We start from the raw sequence: 17,321 nt of genomic DNA, 5'->3' as shown, positions 1-17,321 counted from the left end.
GGCTCTCCTCGCCCGCAGGGAGCGGGCGCTGCCGCACGCCACGCGCGGGGCCAGCGCCCAGCGGCGCAGGCACCGCGGCGGACGGGCGGGCGGCGGAAGAGCCGGCGGGAGCCCCGGGGCGGCGCCGTGCAGTGGCGGATGGAGCTGGTGGCGGGGTGCTACGAGCAGGTGCTGCTGGGGTTCGCCACGCGGCCCGGCCAGGTAACGGGAGTGGGGGGAACGGGGGGGAGGGAAGAAGCACAGAACGGTCTGGATTGGAAGGGACCTTGGAGGCCATCTCGTTCCACTCCTCTGCCACGGGCAGGGACATCTTCCGCGAGACCAGCGTGTTCAGCGCCCCATCCAGTCCGGTCTCGAACGCCTCCAGGGAAGTGTGTGGGGAAAATGCCCGCCCCGCTCTGGAAGCGCGCCCCGGCACTCACCGTCTCGCCCGCCCGCAGACGCCGTTCCGCGCATCGCCGGGGCTCTTAAAGCGCGTTGCGGGGGCGGGGCGGCCTCTCCGCGGCCTCTGCCGCCAGACTCGGCCCCCCCGCTGGCCCGAAGGGCTCCCGGGAGCGGCGGAGCCTCCGGGCTGCGGGCAGCCACGTGGGTGCGGGGGTCCGCGGTGCGAGGTCGCTCCTCCCGACGCGGTGCGGAGGATGGATGGGACGTGGACTGCGGGCTGGGGCCGGGTGGAAGGCGTGTCTCCAGCCTGCCGTGATGGAAAACGAGAGAATCCGCTTCTCTTGCTCTTGGGATTTATCTTTGTGCAGAGACAGCTTCGTCTAAGCGCAGCACTGATTACAAGGGGCGGTTTGCACGCTTAAATCCTTTGGACTAATCTCCTAACAGCATATTAACTCAGTAAGATCCCATGATACTTCCAGCTAAGTATAATTCCTCCTGTACTCGGCACTGGTGAGGCCACACCTCGAGTGCTGTGTTCAGTTCTGGGCCCCTCAATTCAGAAAAAACATTGAGGTGCTGGAGCAGGTCCAGAGAAAGGCAATAGAGCTGCTGAAGGGTCTGGAGTCCTGTGAGGACTGACTGAGGGAGCTGGGGTTGTTTAGTCTGGAGAAAAGGAGGCTGTAGCCAGGTGAGGGTTGGCCTCTTCTCCGAGGCAGCCAGTGACAGGGCAAGAGAACGCGGCCTCACACTGTGCCAGCGGACATTTAGGTTGGGCATTAGGAAGAATTTCTTCATAGAAAGGGTGATTAGACATTGGAATGGGCTGCCCAGGGAGGTAGTGGAGTCACCATCCATGATAGTGTTTAAGGAAAGCCTGGAGGTGGCACTCAGTGCCATGGTCTGGTTGACACGGTGATATTCAGTCATGGGTTGGACATGATGATCCCAGAGGTCTTTTCCAACCTATTTGATTCCGTGATTCTGATTTTTACACATATACTTTTTCAGCTTTTGCTTTTTAAAAAAAAAATTACAGGACAATGAAGTGTGAAGCTTTCTGTGGTAAGCTGGAGAAAGACCTGTTTGTTTTGCATTTCATTTACAGTCGTGGACAATTGTCCCTGATTTTACACATCATGCCCACTCCGCCTCATTATCAGCAGTAGCAGTGAATAACAGATATGTGGTCACTGGGAGTAGAGATGAGACAATCCAAATCTATGACATGAAAAAGAAGATAGAACATGGGGCGTTGCTACAGCACAATGGTAAGGGAGCATTTCTTTGTAAAAAACCTTAATGATAAAATGTTGTAGCTGAAAAACTGTCCCTTGCTAGAAGAAGAAAACTTAATTTTTTTTCTAATAAGACTGTAGTAGTGATGGTGTTGCAGCCATGATGGTGTGATCATATAAACAAGGTAAGCTTTTTATTTTACCAAAATAAAAACAATTATTTTGGTATTAGCTCACAACTATTGCTGCTGCTTTAAAGTATTTGTAGTTTTAACTGGTTAGGAAGTTATGAGCCACAAATGTGCCATTTTTCTTCTATCAGGACGGTTTATCTAGACCATGCCTACTCCCAGCTACTGTCTTTTCCAGTGTTTTTGTTCTGTGACAAGTGTACATGAGCCACACAAAAGAGAGTTTGTGTGTGAGAGCAGGCTGCTGCTGCTGCTGCCAGAGGAGCTAACCTGGTACATTTCCCACTGTATGTGCTGCCTGAATTACAACTGCAAAGTACATGATGGAGTCACATAAGAGTTTGGGTCGGAGAGGATCTTTTAAAGGTCGTCTAGTCCAAGCCCACTGCAGTGAGCAGGGGCATCTTCAACCAGATCAGGTTACGCAGAGCCCCATCCAGTTGGGTCTTGAATGTTTCCAAGGACGGAGTATCAACCACATGTCTGCACAACTGTTCCAGTGTATCACCACTGTCCTTGTGAAAACACTTCTTCCTTACATTTAATCTAAATTTACCCTCTTTAGTCTAAAAACCATTACCCCTTGTCCTATCTCAACAGGCTCTGCTGAAAGGTTTGTCCCTATCTTTTTTCTCAGCCCCCTTCAAGTACTAGAAGGCCACAATAAGGTCTCCCTGCAACCTCTTCCCATCTGAACAATTCCAATTCTTTCAGCCTTTTCTCACAGGAGAGGTGATCCATCTCTCTGGTCATCTTCACGGCCCTTCTCTGGACTTGCTTCAATAGGTCCACGTCATTCTTATGCTGGGGACCTCTTGGAGCTGCAGGCAGTGTTCCAGGTGGGGTCTCAGAAGAGCAGAGCAGAGGGGCAGAATCCCCTTCCTCAACCTCCTGCCCACAGTGCCTTTGATGCAGCCCAGGACACATGTAGCTTTCTGGGCTGGAAGCACACATTTCTGGGTCATGTCCAGCCTCTCATCCCTCAACAAGCCTAAGTCCATCTCAGCAGAGCTGCCCTCAATCTGTCCATCCCCCAACCTGTGCTGATACTGGCTTGCACGGTGCTTTGTGGAGCTTTGAGGTTCCTGTGGCCCACGACTTGAACTTGTTCATGTCCCTTGGGATGGCATCCCATCCCTCACCACTCACAGAGTTTGGTGTCATCTGTAAACTTGCTGAGGGTGCATCCTTTGTCTATATCATTGGTACAGTCATCTGTTAATGGCTGTCCAAATAAATCTGGGTCATTTGTAGCTCAGTATTGATTAACCAAAAATATCCAGGAGCTAGACTGAGTATGGTAGCTGCATTTAACTCATGTATGATACATCTGGTGATAATGGCGAAGAAGCAGCATGTGCAGTAAATTTAGCTGTGTGTCAGGAGCAGGGCTTTGACATGGGAGCATTCGTATCACTGATAGAAGCTCTCTGCCTTGGTGTTTGAGTACTGCTGTGACAGAAGATCAGACCAGATGGAGTTCAGATGTGTGTGGGTAAAGGGTGCCTGATAGAGCATATCAGACTGTTGAATACAGCAAGAAAGTTCGAGGGTTTTTTAAAGAAATACTTAGAAAATAATTTAGATTTTCCCAAGGTTAGGGTAGTAGCTGGCATACCTTGATGCAAGAAGCTTTTCTGTTAAGTTGTACATTCTCTGTTAATTTGTGCAACAACTGTTTGACGTGTACAACATTGTTAATGTTATTTCTAGGCACGATAACTTGTTTGGAGTTCTATGGGACTGCACATCTACTGAGTGGGGCTGAAGATGGACTCATTTGTATCTGGAATACAAAGAGATGGGAATGTCTGAAATCCATTAAGGCACATAAGTAAGTTTCTTAAATCTTCATATTTGCATACATTTTCATGTCTATTTTCCTTGTAAATAATACATGTGACTAATGTTCTGTTTTTTCAGGGGACATGTGACATCTCTTTCTATTCATCCTTCTGGGAAATTAGCTTTGTCAGTTGGAACAGATAAAACATTAAGGTGAGTCAAAACTGATGAAGGAATGCTGAGAATCATAATTCAGTAACTCTTAATAAGCAGCAATTCCATGTTGGGACTAGGCTGTGCAACACTGATAAAACATATTTGTTATCAAATTATTCAAAGATCCATTGGTTTGTCGTTTGAAGTTCTAAGTGCCAGCTGTTCATACCTTCTTGTGAGCTCTGACTCTTCACAAGTCACTTGTAGATGTATAAATATGTTTGCATTTTTGAACACAATTTGCTAAACTTTTAAAAAGTGCCAGGTTTTGTTTAGTGTGATTTTTCACTTGAGTATTTCCATGTTGCTGTAGATATCTGTTTTAGAGCTATAAAATGCTATTTTAATAGCACAGATTTCTATTGGCCTCCTTTTGGGCTCAGTATTGCAAATGGTAGTTTAGAAAATAAATAACACAAGCTCAACATTATAGCAATGCAATATATGGAAGCAAAACATGAAGTCATCGTTTTCTCTTGCATTAAGAAAGCAGAAAAATGCATAGAGAGGCTTAAAAGCTTCCTTTGGGTGCCTCATGACAGCAGTTTGGATTTCAGTTTTGCTGTGCTGTTTTTAACCAGAATGCACATTACCTATTGTTGTGTTTCAGAACTTGGAATCTTGTTGAAGGACGATCAGCCTTCATCAAAAACCTGAAGCAAAGTGAGTTTATCAAACTAAATCCACTAATAAAGTGCAATTTGATAGTTTTATTTTTTGTGTAAAGAAAAGTTGACTGAATTAATAAGTCAGTTAATTGCAAACTTTCACAATGTCTTTTTTACACTTGCAGGCAAGCATATGTAAGCTCATGTCCTTAATAATAATAATAATAATAATTTAGCAAAAGGAAAACATAGTGCCACTAAAGTAAATCCCTGTTTTCCTTGAAATTTGAGGTCAGAGCATTTAGATAAATGTGTTTCAGTTTGTTTGTCTTTACATGATTCTGATAATCAGAAATAAACATTTAAGAGCATAGCTGTTTATTCTAGTTTATTTGATTTTTCACTGAATATTTTCTTAGGTCTAGGTAGAAGCTGCTTCTAAAGATTCTTACTTTTAGATTCTCTGTATCAATGTGTACAGATGCACACATAATTAAATGGTCCCCTGATGGAGAGAAGTATGTGACTGTGATAACAAACAAAGTGGATATCTACAGACTTGACTCAGCTTCAATCACTGGCACCATTACAATAGAGAAGAGGATTTCTTCACTTAGATTTATTACAGTAAGTACAAAACCGAGAGGTGTTGGGAAATTAACTGCTTTGAAACACATGAAATTAATCACACTTGCATTTCTCTTTCCCCATTCCAAGGATTCTGTCCTTGCCATAGCTGGAGATGATGAAATGATTAGGTTCTACAGCTGTGACTCTCAAAACTGCTTGTGTGAATTTAAAGCTCATGAAAACAGGTATTCTATATTTGTTTACTATTTAAATACTTTTGACAATGCTGAGTTCTCTCTGAAGTTCTATGGCAATGTTCAGTATATTTTGCTTTTGTTTTAGTACAGAAAGTGAATATATTTATGTGCTAAATTCCAAACAGACTTGTTTGCTTTTTGTATGAGCACAAGTACTGTGCTGTCCATGCATGTTACAAAAACAATAGGGTACAGAATTAAGAATATTTCTATTCTGAATTTGTGAGTGAGTGAGTTTGTGTTTAACCACTCTTTACTGAATCTGAATCTTTAGAATGCTTCCAAAGAACAAACCAATTTTATTCAGTTCAAACAATAGGAGTGTAATTACGTATTCTCTGTTTTTGAATACCAAATATTTGTCTAAATGTTGCTTTGAATTCATCAAAAAACAAAAGCATTAGCAGTAATGTTACTGATGTGTCTAATAGTGTATGCTTTACAGTACTAAAGAGTTCTGAATTGAATCCAAATAAGCCTAGCAAAGGCAAATGTTCCTAAGGTAAATGACAGCACTCAAAGCAGATCCAAGTTCCTGCCTGTCACTTGGGGGCTTTTTGTTCAAACTGATTTTTTAGACTGTTGCCTATTCATCTTTAATTTGTCTCAGCTTGCTGGTCTGACATGAACTGCAATGCTATAAGATAAAAATGTATTCCTTTTCACAGAATAAAAGTTACTTATAGTTTTGAAAGAGAAGGACAGCATGTTATTGTTACTGCATCCAGTGATGGTTACATTAAAATGTGGAATCTGGATCTTGATAAGGTTGGTGTATTACACTGTTTGTTACATTTAAGAAAACTAACAGAGAACCAGAATTGCAAACACTTTTGTTATAAGAGTTCATTTTAAATCACTGAGGAAGTTTTACATAAAATGTGGATGTCTTGATCTTCTTCCATGTTATGTTCAGTAGAGATGTATATCTATGCGCATGTATTTATGCACTCTTTTTTTTTTTCATCTTGGTAATTTTTTTTTTTTTAACAAACTATAAAATCTGATGATATTATGAGATCTCATCTCCACTTTATGTAAAGTCATGCTTCCCATCAGACCTAGCCCGGCTTATGACTATCTAATCAGTTATATATGTTACGACTGTGCAATTAGTTAAGGATTGTAATGAATTGAATTTCTGTAATGCTGAGGAGAGTTGCTACTCTTTTAAAAACACAAAGTCTATGGTTTGGGCTAGGGAAGGTGGTTGCTGATGTTGGGCAAAGAACTTACCCTTTGGAAAAATTCAAATAAATAAATGTACTGGGTACTTGTATGTCCTGTATTTTCAAACAGTTCTGAGCAGCACAGTTCAACAAGGAATCATGTCTTATCTTAAAAGTTTATTGTGTTTATTGTTTGCTCTTAAAATCAGAAATAGATTTTTACAATTTATTGCCTACAAAGGATTTACTATATTTTATTATAAGTATTGTGCATAGTTTAAACAATTATTTGTCGACGTGTATACACTTCAACTCTGAATTTGCCTGTTTTTAATTTCACCCACTCTGATTATTTTTATACTTCTAAGTGCAAGAGTGATGTTCTTCTTTCCTCTTCACCTTACATTTCTTGTTCCCCTTGTACAGAATTGACAGAGTGATCTTTACCTTTCTGTGTAACATTGTATTTATTTTGATCAAATTCCTTTCCCTGCAGGCAAAGTTTTGTATAAATGTGTGGGCTGCTCTGTCCAGCTCTGAGGGGTAGAATATCCTAATACAGTAGTTTCCAGTGGGTTGATGCTGTTAACACTGCCCATGTGTCTGTGACACTTTATCCCCTGATATCTGTGATAGAATATTTGTATTCCAAGAGCTAAGTGATATAATTGCCTAACAATGAAAGTGGGCAGTAAGGTGCTTTCTCCTTTCAAATACTTCATTAAGTTTAAGGAGAAATAAAATTAAGTTTCAATATTCTTCTTTTATGTTTTCTTCAGATTAAAGATGGGCCATCTTTACTGTGTGAAGTCAATACCAAAGCCAGGCTGACATGTCTTGCAGTATGGCTTGACAGAGCTTCAGAAATGAAAGAAAACTCTGATAAAACTGCAACCTTATGTCAAGGTAACAGAACTTTGTATTTTGAATTGTTAATGTGACTGTGAAATGGAATACACCAAGTGGGAGGCTTCTCCTATATCCACTGGAAAATGTTCTGGTATTTTGAAGATGTGGGGATATGATGCTGGCAAGTGATACAGATACACTTAACAATCTGATAGTGTTTCAAGCCCATATGTTTGTTGGAGAACAGAAGCCTCTTTTCACATTTATTAAAGTTCTCTTTCTGCTTACTGAAATAACCTACTGAGGAAGCTACTGTGAAGCTTCTGAGATAGATACGAAAACAAACAGTTGATAGAACTGCATGTCTTATTTTCCTATAAGCAAAATTTGGTGTGAGGCCACTGTAGCTGGGCAAACTTACGAAGTCTAGCTCATATTTATTTGGGTTTTCTGCTGTTGTTTTCCTGCATCGTAATCTATATACATACTTGATCTTTATGTATTTTAATTTCACAGGCAAAACTAGCATAAGTGCACTTTCCACTGTAAAATAAAAAGCTATTTATAACCCTTTTTTAAAAATGAGATTCAAATAAGTCTCTGTGCCATTTAGGCTACAAAGATTGGACATAAAGGTCAGTGTGAATAATTCCTTGTTTTTTTTCAGAAACAGAAGATGAAAAATCATCAATAGCCAGGATAAACAAAGATTTTTGGACTACTAAAAGGGTTAAAATAGCAAAAAGAAAGAGAAAAATTATTCCAGAGAAACAAAAGCTGGAAGCTCCAATGCAAAAGAAGAAAAAGAAACAGAATAGTTCGGCATGAAGGCAGCTATTTTCTCTCCTGTACAAAAAGTAAATGCTGTGTTGCCCTAGTTTTTATAAGAATCTAAACCCTAACAGGACATAGACCTCTGATCCAATGTGTTGTTTAAATGTAATTAATGTTCTTACCCTAATAAACTGACTGATCATTCTGGAAACTTTCCCTAAGTGAAAAAAGCAAAAATATATTCATAATATGTAATGTTTATATTTTTCTATTACCAATCCCGTACACTTTTTAACTGGCTCTGAAAAAGGAGCTAAAATAATAAAAATAGTTGCATCTGTCTCAGTTACATTTTTATTTCACTTAAATGCATATTAAAAACATGTACACTTTTTAGTGTTGAAAATGTTACTGTTCAGTTTGACTCAAGGTATGGTCTGCCTTTGTTCTGCATTTGTCTTCCTACTGTAAGAAAGAACATGTTAAAAGTACTTAAAATATGATGATCACATCCCCTTCTTACACTCATGGAAAACTGTAATTTCTAATTTTTGATGTGGACTTATACATGGACTTTATAAGCACAATGTTTTACTTTTTTACTGTGTTCATACTTAAATATATCTAAATCTTAAAAAAATCTTTGCACGCATGGTTCACTGAAACATTTTGTTCAAAATATGATACATAATTTTAGGCAGAAGAGTTTATATCAATAAGGTTTTACCTTTTCTTCCCTTTTCCCAATGTATTTTTTCAAGTCCTTGATCTGAGCCATGTTGGTAAAAAAGAATTGTATAACACCTGAAATTTTTGCCATGCTGATTAAATGTCTCATCTTTTGTTTGCACTTAAACAAAAAGTAAATTCTTGACCTTTTAAGTCCGTGGGAACAGGAATTCATCCTAAGCCTTATTACAAATATACAGTGGGAAAAACAAAGTTGAACAAGGTCAAAGAGGTGAACTAACTGCTTCCTTTCTTTATTTTAAGGTCTAAAGCATGTTAATGTTGTTTTCTGCACTACTGGAGTAGTCATTAGTAGTCATTACTATTTCTGTTTTCAAAGAGTAATTGGAATTATGCTTTGTTCTGATTCACATCATCCATACCTCCTTATTTGTGTAGCAAGAGAAAAAGTAGAGAAAATCAGAAAAAAGATTGAGCCAAATCTGGAGACAGGAATGCAGGCTGGTTTAGGGATATAAAACAGAATGTAACTCCAGTTCAGCTCTATGCTCTGACACTGAAACAAAATGAGCATCATCAGTGCTGTTACAGAATTGTTCATGTGGCAGTAGTGGTATTCTCTTGGAAGTTGGTGTCCATATTTACCTTCTGTAACTGTTTTCCTTACTTCGATAAATGGTCAGAGCCCCTTCTTTAGCTATTCAGTATGGTTGATTTAGGCAATCTCAGTTTAATTCAACATTAAAGGGATTAAGTTTGAGCTTATGCAGCTTTTAATTTTAATGATACCCTAAATGTGTTCATAAACACATGCAAATAATATAGGACTTCAAATGGTTTGTTGTCTTGACATAAAGGTGCCAGATTTTTAATTCCTAAGGCTTCTACAGTAAATATAAGACTTAAAAAGCGTAAGATTAAATAAGAGAATTGTGTACAGTGATTTCATTTGTAAAGTCTTATGTCTATTTGATAGTGCTTATCTTATGTCCTTGACAAAATGCCTGCCACTAGTAAACCGGTTTTTATTGTTTGAATTTTTAAATACATGAGCTCATGGACAGTCATCACAATTGCAGAAGCAGGTTTGCAGAAGAACTAGGAAAAAAAATCCAGTCTGCATGTAATTTTAAGATTAAAAAGCAAAAATTCCACAGAAGTGTTCTAAAGTTTGGACTTAGAAGTATTACACATTTGTAAAAATCCAAACCCCCTGTGTAGTAACAAAGAATTATGCATCTCATGAGACTCAGAACAGTTTGTGAACTGGAGACAGAGAAGAACAGTCCTTAGGGGAAAACCCATATTTTTCATACCTTGAGTGAATACTCTGCTACTAATGAGTATATTGCAATTTGTTGTTGTTACATCTTTCTGTACCTCTTCCTTTTCAGCACATTTTCCATTCTAGTTGTCAGGGTCCTGCTTAGAATGGTAGATGGGAGGCAGGAGCGGAGAGAGAGGAGATGTCAGCGGTGACAAAGCTGTCCCTGTCAGAAGGGGTGGGTGTGCATGACACTGGGAGAGTAGATGGAGCCATAGCTGCAAGGAACAACAGCTCAGGGAGCAGCAACTCAGCTGAGCTCCAGCAGCTGTGGATTTCTTCCAGTTTTCCTGCTCCCTCTCTTGGGGAATCCCTGTGCTGGATCACAGAGCAGAGCCCAGTGAAGCTTGAACCTCATAGCGATTACAGAGCTTGAATTAAAGAGGAAATTCCATCCACTATAGCTTAGATACGTGTTGGTTGCGGCACTTTGCACGAAGGGAGGAGATTCCTACTTAAACCACTGAGACCAACAAAGGAATTAAACTGCTCCTCACTTTCTGACCATTATGCTAATTCATAAAGATGGCAAAATTTGAAATGCAACTATGGAAAGCATTTTGCAGAACGTAAAGGCCTCTCATGTTTTATGCCTTCTCTTATGAAGAGGAATTGAACACCCTCAGTTTAGGGATCTGGCTATAGGAGTACTTTTTCTATATGGTGAAACATCCATGGGAAGGAAGTGCACAGACAATTGGAGTAATATCACGGAGGACCATTTATATGAAGAAAATCCATTTCAGCACTCATAAAAGTTTTGCTTTGTAGGCAGTTAGAAACATCTCTACATTTTTCCGGATTAAAAAAAATGCAAAACATTTTCTTTACAAGATGTTTTCCATCTCGCACTGTTGCATAACTTCTACAGCAGAAGACTGCTTTTTCTGTTGGACTAGTTTGGAATTTGGAGGTCTTAGAAATCCTCTGTTTGTTCCGTACAAGAGCTATACTGAAATAACTGATCAAAGCTAGAAGCAGAGTTGTAGCTGCCCAGAGTTGTAGTTCATGCTACACCAAAACCAAGTCCAAATTCTCAGCTGTACCACGAAACCCCAGTTCTGGATGAGGACGGGGATGGATTGGGTGCACACGACTGCAGTTCTGCAGCTTTGCCCCTCCTCACTGAACACGAGCACAAAACGTGGTCTGTACTGAGTCATTTCTAGGCACCGGGCTCGCTCGGGCGCACCCGCCTCCCGCCGTGCCGGGGGATTCCCGGCAGCTCTGCAGGTGGGTGGAAAGACACCAGCGCCTCCTCCTCCGCAACCCCTGGCTGCGGGCCTCACCCTGCCCTGCCTCTTGGCTGAGTTTTTGCTTGGCTTTCGTGCTTGGAGCTTTGCTTTCCTTGCCCAGAACAGCCGGGAAGTGGCAGCTTTGGGCGGTGCGTGACTCCCTCGCCTCCCCTTCCGCCGCCTGCTCCGCCCCGGTTGCTGCGGAGCGGGGCCGCCGCGCGGGGGCAGGCCCGGCAGTGTCCCTGTGCCCCCGGGGCTGCCTTCCCAACAAAGCCGGCTTCATCTCTTGGGCTCGCCTCAGGGCCTAGGCTTTAGGCAGGTCTTGCTTCTGGAAAAGCTTGCCATAGCAAAATGCTTTACTTTTTACATTCTTCCTCCCCTGAAAAAGGTTAAGAGGTGCTGATCTTCACCCCAGTTTTGTCTTCCAGTTTTCAGCATGGCAGTGGACTGGCTCGGCTTTGGCTACGCCGCCCTGGTGACCTCAGGAGGGATCATTGGCTATGCAAAAGCAGGTAGGCTGCCGAAAGGTGCTTCTGTCTCCCTTCGTCTTCCCCCCCCACCCCCTCCTCCCTCTCCCCAGTAACTTGGTGTGTGTGAGCCGGGCAGCTTTTCACGAAAGCCTCCTATCTCGAATTTGACCTGTATGTAAATTTTATCGGTTTGTGCCATGTGCTGATAACTTGCTGCTGGTAGGGTGTGCTGGATTTTGAGTTGAGCCGGTGCTTTGGGCTGATAAGGCCATAATCTGCTTTCTGGTGGGTGCTGATATCTGTGCTGTGCTCTTTGGGTGAACTGGCATAAGTTTGCTTCAGAAAGGCTTTTCCCTTGCTTTTTAAAATACAAGTTTTCTGTATCTTCAAATGACATAAATCACCACTTTTCCTCCTTAAGAGATTTATTCCCATTTTAATCTTTGATGATAACAGTATATATATACTGCAAGCTGCTTTCAGAACTCTTTTCTCCAAGTAGAGCTGAACAGTGCAAATCAGTCCTTAAACTTGTTTCTCTTCTGGGCTCTGCATCATAAGCTTACCCTCTGACCTACTGCTTTAATTTCCTGTCCTTTTTCTGAGTTTGCCCTCCTCCAGACAGAACTGTGGATTCATTCCTGCTGCAACACTGTCTCTTTCAGCTTTGAAAACCCCTAAGCCATCTTAGTTTTTATGATAGGAAGGGGCATTGCTGAAGTCAGTAAGACTCTTACCAGTGCATTTGACTAGATAGATGCTAGTGCCTATTCCAGTCTGTTTTCCATTGGCTTGGATTTATCCTTTGGGTTGTCAGTGCAATTTAGGACAGAAGGGACAATACTGAGAACTTAAGTAACTAACTGCATCTGTATTTCTCCAAGGCTATTATGAAATGATAGGTGTCTTTCTTGTCCTCTGGAACCCAACTGGGAGAACATGGTTATGCTCAGGCAAGGGAATCCAGGTCACAGGATTATTGAAAGGGAACAGAAACTCGTATGGTGACTTCTGGAGAGAAAAAAAAAAAAACAAAACAAAACAAAAACAACCATACAGAGGAGACATTGTATCCTTACTAATAACTTGGAGAAACCAAAAGAGAATGGAACTTCCATGCACAGAGCTAAGCTGATCTAATCTGTTCTTTTACAACCTGATCTATATACCCACACAGACAGGGGGCAGTAATAGCCTTTGGAACAGTATGAGAACATGGGAATCAAAGAGTGAGTGAGTGAGTGATTTATTGATTCATTATTTGATTTTTCGGTCTTCATTTAGCAAGTTCTCTGGGTCCCTGTGTTTTGAGATGAAGGAACTTCTTGAGCTAGAGGTGATGTGGTTGTCCTAGAAGTGTATGTGTCATAGCTACTTAAACAATGCCTTGGGGTAAAATTCAAGGATATGATGGATGTTTCTTGGCTCCCAGGCTTGTGGAAAGCATTGTAGCTACCACAGATTTGTTTTTAACTCACATTCTGTGCAAAGCAGCCACCTAGTAGAGCGTGCACCTTTTCCTTGCACATGTACAAGTATATCAGGTGCTTTCTGTCATCTTTGTTTCTTGCTTTTTATACCAAAAGCAGGATATAAAGCAATATTACAGCAACCTTGTTGATGATTGAAAAATGATTACTTTCTGGAAGCAATATGCAGTCCTCCTTTAACATTGAGAGGAGAGCTTTATCAGCTTAGCTTTTCAATCTTAAGTCTTTGAAAGGTGACCTCAGAAATTGAATGTATAAAGAACCACCTTCAGTAGCATTAAGTCCTTAATTATCCATTAACCTTATGGAGGGCATTCACCACTCACAGTGATAATGCTACTTCATTACTTGATATATTCTATAAACCACCAATTTAGATGTGGTATCTTTTATTTTCTGGTGAGTTGGGATTATCATTTATACTGAGGACTTGATTCAAAGTTTAGGTGCATTCAGGGAACCTTCTTCCAAAGTCTGCAGTTACCTTTGGATCAAATCTCAGGTGTACTTAGGAGAGATGACCTCTCTTGTTCAACTACGCCCTGCTCCTTGGCAATTGTTTGAATACCCTCCTGCCCAATTCCACTCACGTATCCTTTTTTCTGATCTTAAATCCTTACAATTTAGTCCTTCTATTTTACTGCCTCTCAAGAAATTTTTATAATACTGTTTTGAAACAACATGCTTCAGTTTGTGCAAGGAAAACACAAATTCTTTTGTTTTTCTCACCGTTCTTTCAATCATGAATGTATTAATGGCTTTGCTGTTAGAGAACTAAAACTAATTCTGTATGTATCTTACATAAGAATACCTGAAGCTTCTTGGTGCTGATGAGCATGATCTCAATATCTTAAAAACCCCTTCTCTAATCTTCTTTATGTCAATGAATAATGAATGCCCATCTTTTTTTAAATTTTTATAATCTTTTGTGTTTTACAAAGCAGTTAAGCTGCTGACCAAGGTATTCTTTATGTTTCTAAGAAATGCATTGCCTTCTACTTATTCAGGTAGTGTTCCATCACTAGCTGCTGGCCTTTTCTTTGGGAGTTTGGCTGGACTGGGTGCTTATCAGGTCTCACAGAATCCAAATAACATTTGGGTTTCTCTGAGTAAGTAATTTTTAATTTTATTTGAAAAAGATTATATTTACCCTGTGTATTTAAAATGAGTACTTAAAAGTCTTTGCAGAAGAGTTAAGCACAGATAGTGTTAAAAATCTAACTTCAGTCCTGTCCAAACTTTACTGAAGTGGTGGCTGCCAACATGCATCTGTCTCATACTGATGTGTTTGAAGGATCATAGTGCAGGGGAAGTGCTAATAAATGGATTTCTGACCTATTTTTGGCTGGATCCTCCTCTTTGAGCATCCTGCAGGAGGCTGTAACATTTTGGGAAGTGGGATTCCCCTTAAAACTGACCATACCCCTAGGAGAATATTTTATTATCACAGAAAATGGCAGAGACTGTGATTGGCTTATTTTTATAAATGACAAATGTGTGAAATTACAAGGGTGTTGATGCCTGGGGAGATTTAAGAGAGAAGCAAGCTTCAGTAATGCTGTTTCTTCCTTCTCAGAATTGGAGCTTCCCTTCCCCCCACCCCGATTTGAGAAGGTAACTGTGGAGAGTTACTTCTTAGTCAGTGTTTAAAGAGCCACCACTGACTACAGCATTTTTTCTCTGAAGCAGTGATACAGCATCTGGCTCTTTGACATGTGAAAATCAGAAGTGAAAGAGGAAGGCCCAGCATTTCTCTCCAAGTGAGCTTTGTTTACAGGCAATCCACTTCCACACCTACTGGCCAGGCCAAAAGCTGTGTGTGGTCAAGCCTTAATCACTTTACAAAGTGCCGATACAGCAAGCTTAAGAAGTGTGAGGTCAGGTGTTTCTCCCAAATGAGAGAGTCAGATACATTTCTGTAGCTCAGTAGCATATGGAGTCTCTTCCTCTTCATGCCTTAAAGTTTTTGAAGAAGAGGTGTTCTACTGCTGATGAAACAAAATTTCATTGTGAGGTGTGCATCTTTTGAAGACAGGCTACTAATTAGAGCTTGGAGCATTTTAATACTAAAATATTTTTGTTTTATTGTGTGTTAGACTATGGTCCCAGTCTCTTACATATCTCATTAGATGAGATTAATAGGTATCAGTGACAATATTTTGTCTGGTGTTAGGGAGGAAGGATGTCATGGCTTGGACTGAAGATGAACTGGATCCTGCAGGACCAGTCATCACATAGAAGCAATGGTAGAGGATAAGAGTTGTAACAACACGTGTGTAGCTGTTACCACTGGGTAACAGATGCATACTAAGGATAAGGATTTCATCAGTGTATGTTTTCCTTGTAGTTTTTTAGCATTCAGTCTTTATTTGAGATACCATGTTCCAGGGACTGTCCTTTCTGAGTCAGTGAAACTACCTGGCTCCTGTCTCTGTGTCAAGTGGTCAGGGACAATTAACTCTCACCTTGGTTATGCTTAGTATACTTCCCTTTTGAAGACTTTTGAAAACAGAAATTAGTTAATTCTTAGAACATTGCTACAAATAAAACATGATACTACATGTTAGACATGATTACTACGAGTTAGAGAAATGCTCTCTCCCTTTTTTGAGAAGTGAGGGAATTATGTGCACAAGTTTAGTGATTTGCCTCTGTGGGGAAGGAGTGAGTTCTAGAGCAGTGTATCATAGATTATTTCCAGTCTCAAAAAGAGCTCATTTTGAAAAACAAATTTGAGAGGTATGTGCAGAAGCATATGGAGAGCACTGTCTGCTAGAACTTGATATAGAATACTTACTCTTTACAAACTGAGGCATTTTAAAATTTGCACAATTTATTGACTCTCTTAGTCCGTAAAGTGAAGTAACCCTGTTTCCCTTTTTATTTGATGCTGCTACTTCTCTCTGCTCTGTTAGTTTTTAATTATGTTTCTCCCACACATGCATCTCTGCTGACTGGACTGTACAATCTCTCATTTAAGTTACATCTGGAGCACTGACTGCCGTCATGGGAACAAGATTTTACCACTCCAGAAAATTCATGCCTGCAGGGCTAATTGCTGGTGTCAGGTACAATACTTTTTTTTAACCTCATTTGTGTGATTTCTTATTTGCTTAATTAAACTGGGATGGAGTGAATCATATTTTGTGTATTATTTTTGTTCCCATGCATCACTTGGATGAAGTATCTGAAAATGAATTGACAGATTGTTGTTATTATTGTTAAATTATATGTTTTTTTCCCATATACAGTTTGCTAATGGTTGGAAGATTAGCACTGAAGATGTTGGAAAAGCCCCAGGAAAAGTAACTGTTAATTTTACATCTTAGTATTTGGAAAAGGAAACCTCATCATGAAGTTGCATGAATGCAGAAGTGGGAAGATGGAAGAATTTTCCACATCAAGATATTTTTTAATCTTTTTTTGTAAGGGGGAGTAGAATGATGTCACAGATAGTTTATATACAAGGTAGAGCTGTTTGTGTATAGAGAGGAATGGGTCCTGGGTTTGATTTTTCTGGACATGTTTCAATGTATTTTAACACTTCCATGTTTTTATATTCCAAAATATACTTCTGACATGTATGGAGCAGAGAGAAAATATCCTGTAATTAAGAAAATAGCCACAAAGAGGCATCAGGAGTAACTGGCTAAATTCAATAGTGTGTCTCAAACCTTTTACACTGAGTATTATGGTGTGCTTTACCTGTTGCATTCTGAATTGATATACCATGTCTTTATAATGTTCAACAGATCTTGCCTTTTTATTGTGAAATGATGCTAAAATGATGCTTTTCTATAAGTAAAAATTGTTACAAACCTTTATTTGGCCTTTTTTTGGTGCAATTTCTGTGTTTGGGGACAAGGCTATTTTTTTTCACCTTGTTTTCTCAGTGGAAATCTTTGCAGTCGACTGTTAGTATCCAAGTGCTGTCTTTCAGTGATATTTAAAAATCACTTTATAAATGAAGGGACAGAAGATTAAGTTATGGGCCTTCATTAACATTTCATTTTAAAAGTTGGTTGAAAGGAACTTACACTGAGGATTAATTAAGTGAGATTTGTGCTAGGC

The 17,321-nt window shown here is 40.1% G+C and overlaps 2 protein-coding genes across 5 annotated transcripts; both read left to right on the top strand.

The window, feature by feature from the left end:
- The first annotated feature begins 74 nt into the window (after nucleotides 1-74).
- On the top strand, nucleotides 75-8,296 carry PAK1IP1 (PAK1 interacting protein 1). 2 transcript variants are annotated; one of them, XM_068179510.1, is made up of 10 exons: nucleotides 75-201; nucleotides 1,493-1,655; nucleotides 3,527-3,647; nucleotides 3,737-3,811; nucleotides 4,425-4,477; nucleotides 4,904-5,049; nucleotides 5,140-5,237; nucleotides 5,918-6,017; nucleotides 7,198-7,324; nucleotides 7,935-8,296. In XM_068179510.1, exons 1-10 carry the CDS (start codon nucleotides 139-141, stop codon nucleotides 8,093-8,095), a joined length of 1,107 nt encoding a protein of 368 aa, XP_068035611.1. In that variant the 5' UTR covers nucleotides 75-138; the 3' UTR covers nucleotides 8,096-8,296. The 2 variants fall into 2 exon arrangements, with proteins under 2 accessions (XP_068035611.1, XP_068035693.1); XM_068179592.1 differs by lacking the exon at nucleotides 75-201 and adding an exon at nucleotides 683-843.
- Nucleotides 8,297-11,148: 2,852 nt separating this feature from the next.
- LOC137468928 (transmembrane protein 14C-like) lies at nucleotides 11,149-17,074 on the top strand. Of its 3 annotated transcripts, none has more exons than XM_068181360.1 (5): nucleotides 11,149-11,288; nucleotides 11,719-11,802; nucleotides 14,258-14,359; nucleotides 16,231-16,318; nucleotides 16,502-17,074. In XM_068181360.1, exons 2-5 carry the CDS (start codon nucleotides 11,727-11,729, stop codon nucleotides 16,557-16,559), a joined length of 324 nt encoding a protein of 107 aa, XP_068037461.1. In that variant the 5' UTR covers nucleotides 11,149-11,288; nucleotides 11,719-11,726; the 3' UTR covers nucleotides 16,560-17,074. The 3 variants fall into 3 exon arrangements, with proteins under 3 accessions (XP_068037461.1, XP_068037380.1, XP_068037302.1); XM_068181279.1 differs by lacking the exon at nucleotides 11,149-11,288 and adding an exon at nucleotides 11,479-11,605; XM_068181201.1 differs by lacking the exon at nucleotides 11,149-11,288 and adding an exon at nucleotides 11,507-11,609.
- The last annotated feature ends 247 nt before the right edge of the window (nucleotides 17,075-17,321 follow it).

Source organism: Anomalospiza imberbis, chromosome 1, assembly GCF_031753505.1.
Source record: "Anomalospiza imberbis isolate Cuckoo-Finch-1a 21T00152 chromosome 1, ASM3175350v1, whole genome shotgun sequence".
NCBI lineage: Eukaryota > Metazoa > Chordata > Aves > Passeriformes > Viduidae > Anomalospiza > Anomalospiza imberbis.
The sequence above is the reverse complement of the archived record's forward strand: the minus strand, read 5'-3'. Positions and strand labels throughout refer to the sequence as shown.

What these genes read in the sequence shown, in the direction of transcription:
- PAK1IP1 (XM_068179510.1), top strand. Translation starts at nt 139, where the DNA reads ATGGAGCTGGTGGCGGGGTGCTACGAGCAGGTGCTGCTGGGGTTCGCC. An exon ending in CATCAAAAACCTGAAGCAAA is followed by an intron (nt 4,478 to 4,903) that starts GTGAGTTTATCA and finishes CAATGTGTACAG; the next exon opens with ATGCACACATAATTAAATGG. An exon ending in TTTAAAGCTCATGAAAACAG is followed by an intron (nt 5,238 to 5,917) that starts GTATTCTATATT and finishes TCCTTTTCACAG; the next exon opens with AATAAAAGTTACTTATAGTT.
- LOC137468928 (XM_068181360.1), top strand. Translation starts at nt 11,727, where the DNA reads ATGGCAGTGGACTGGCTCGGCTTTGGCTACGCCGCCCTGGTGACCTCA. An exon ending in CATTGGCTATGCAAAAGCAG is followed by an intron (nt 11,803 to 14,257) that starts GTAGGCTGCCGA and finishes CTACTTATTCAG; the next exon opens with GTAGTGTTCCATCACTAGCT. An exon ending in GGGCTAATTGCTGGTGTCAG is followed by an intron (nt 16,319 to 16,501) that starts GTACAATACTTT and finishes TCCCATATACAG; the next exon opens with TTTGCTAATGGTTGGAAGAT.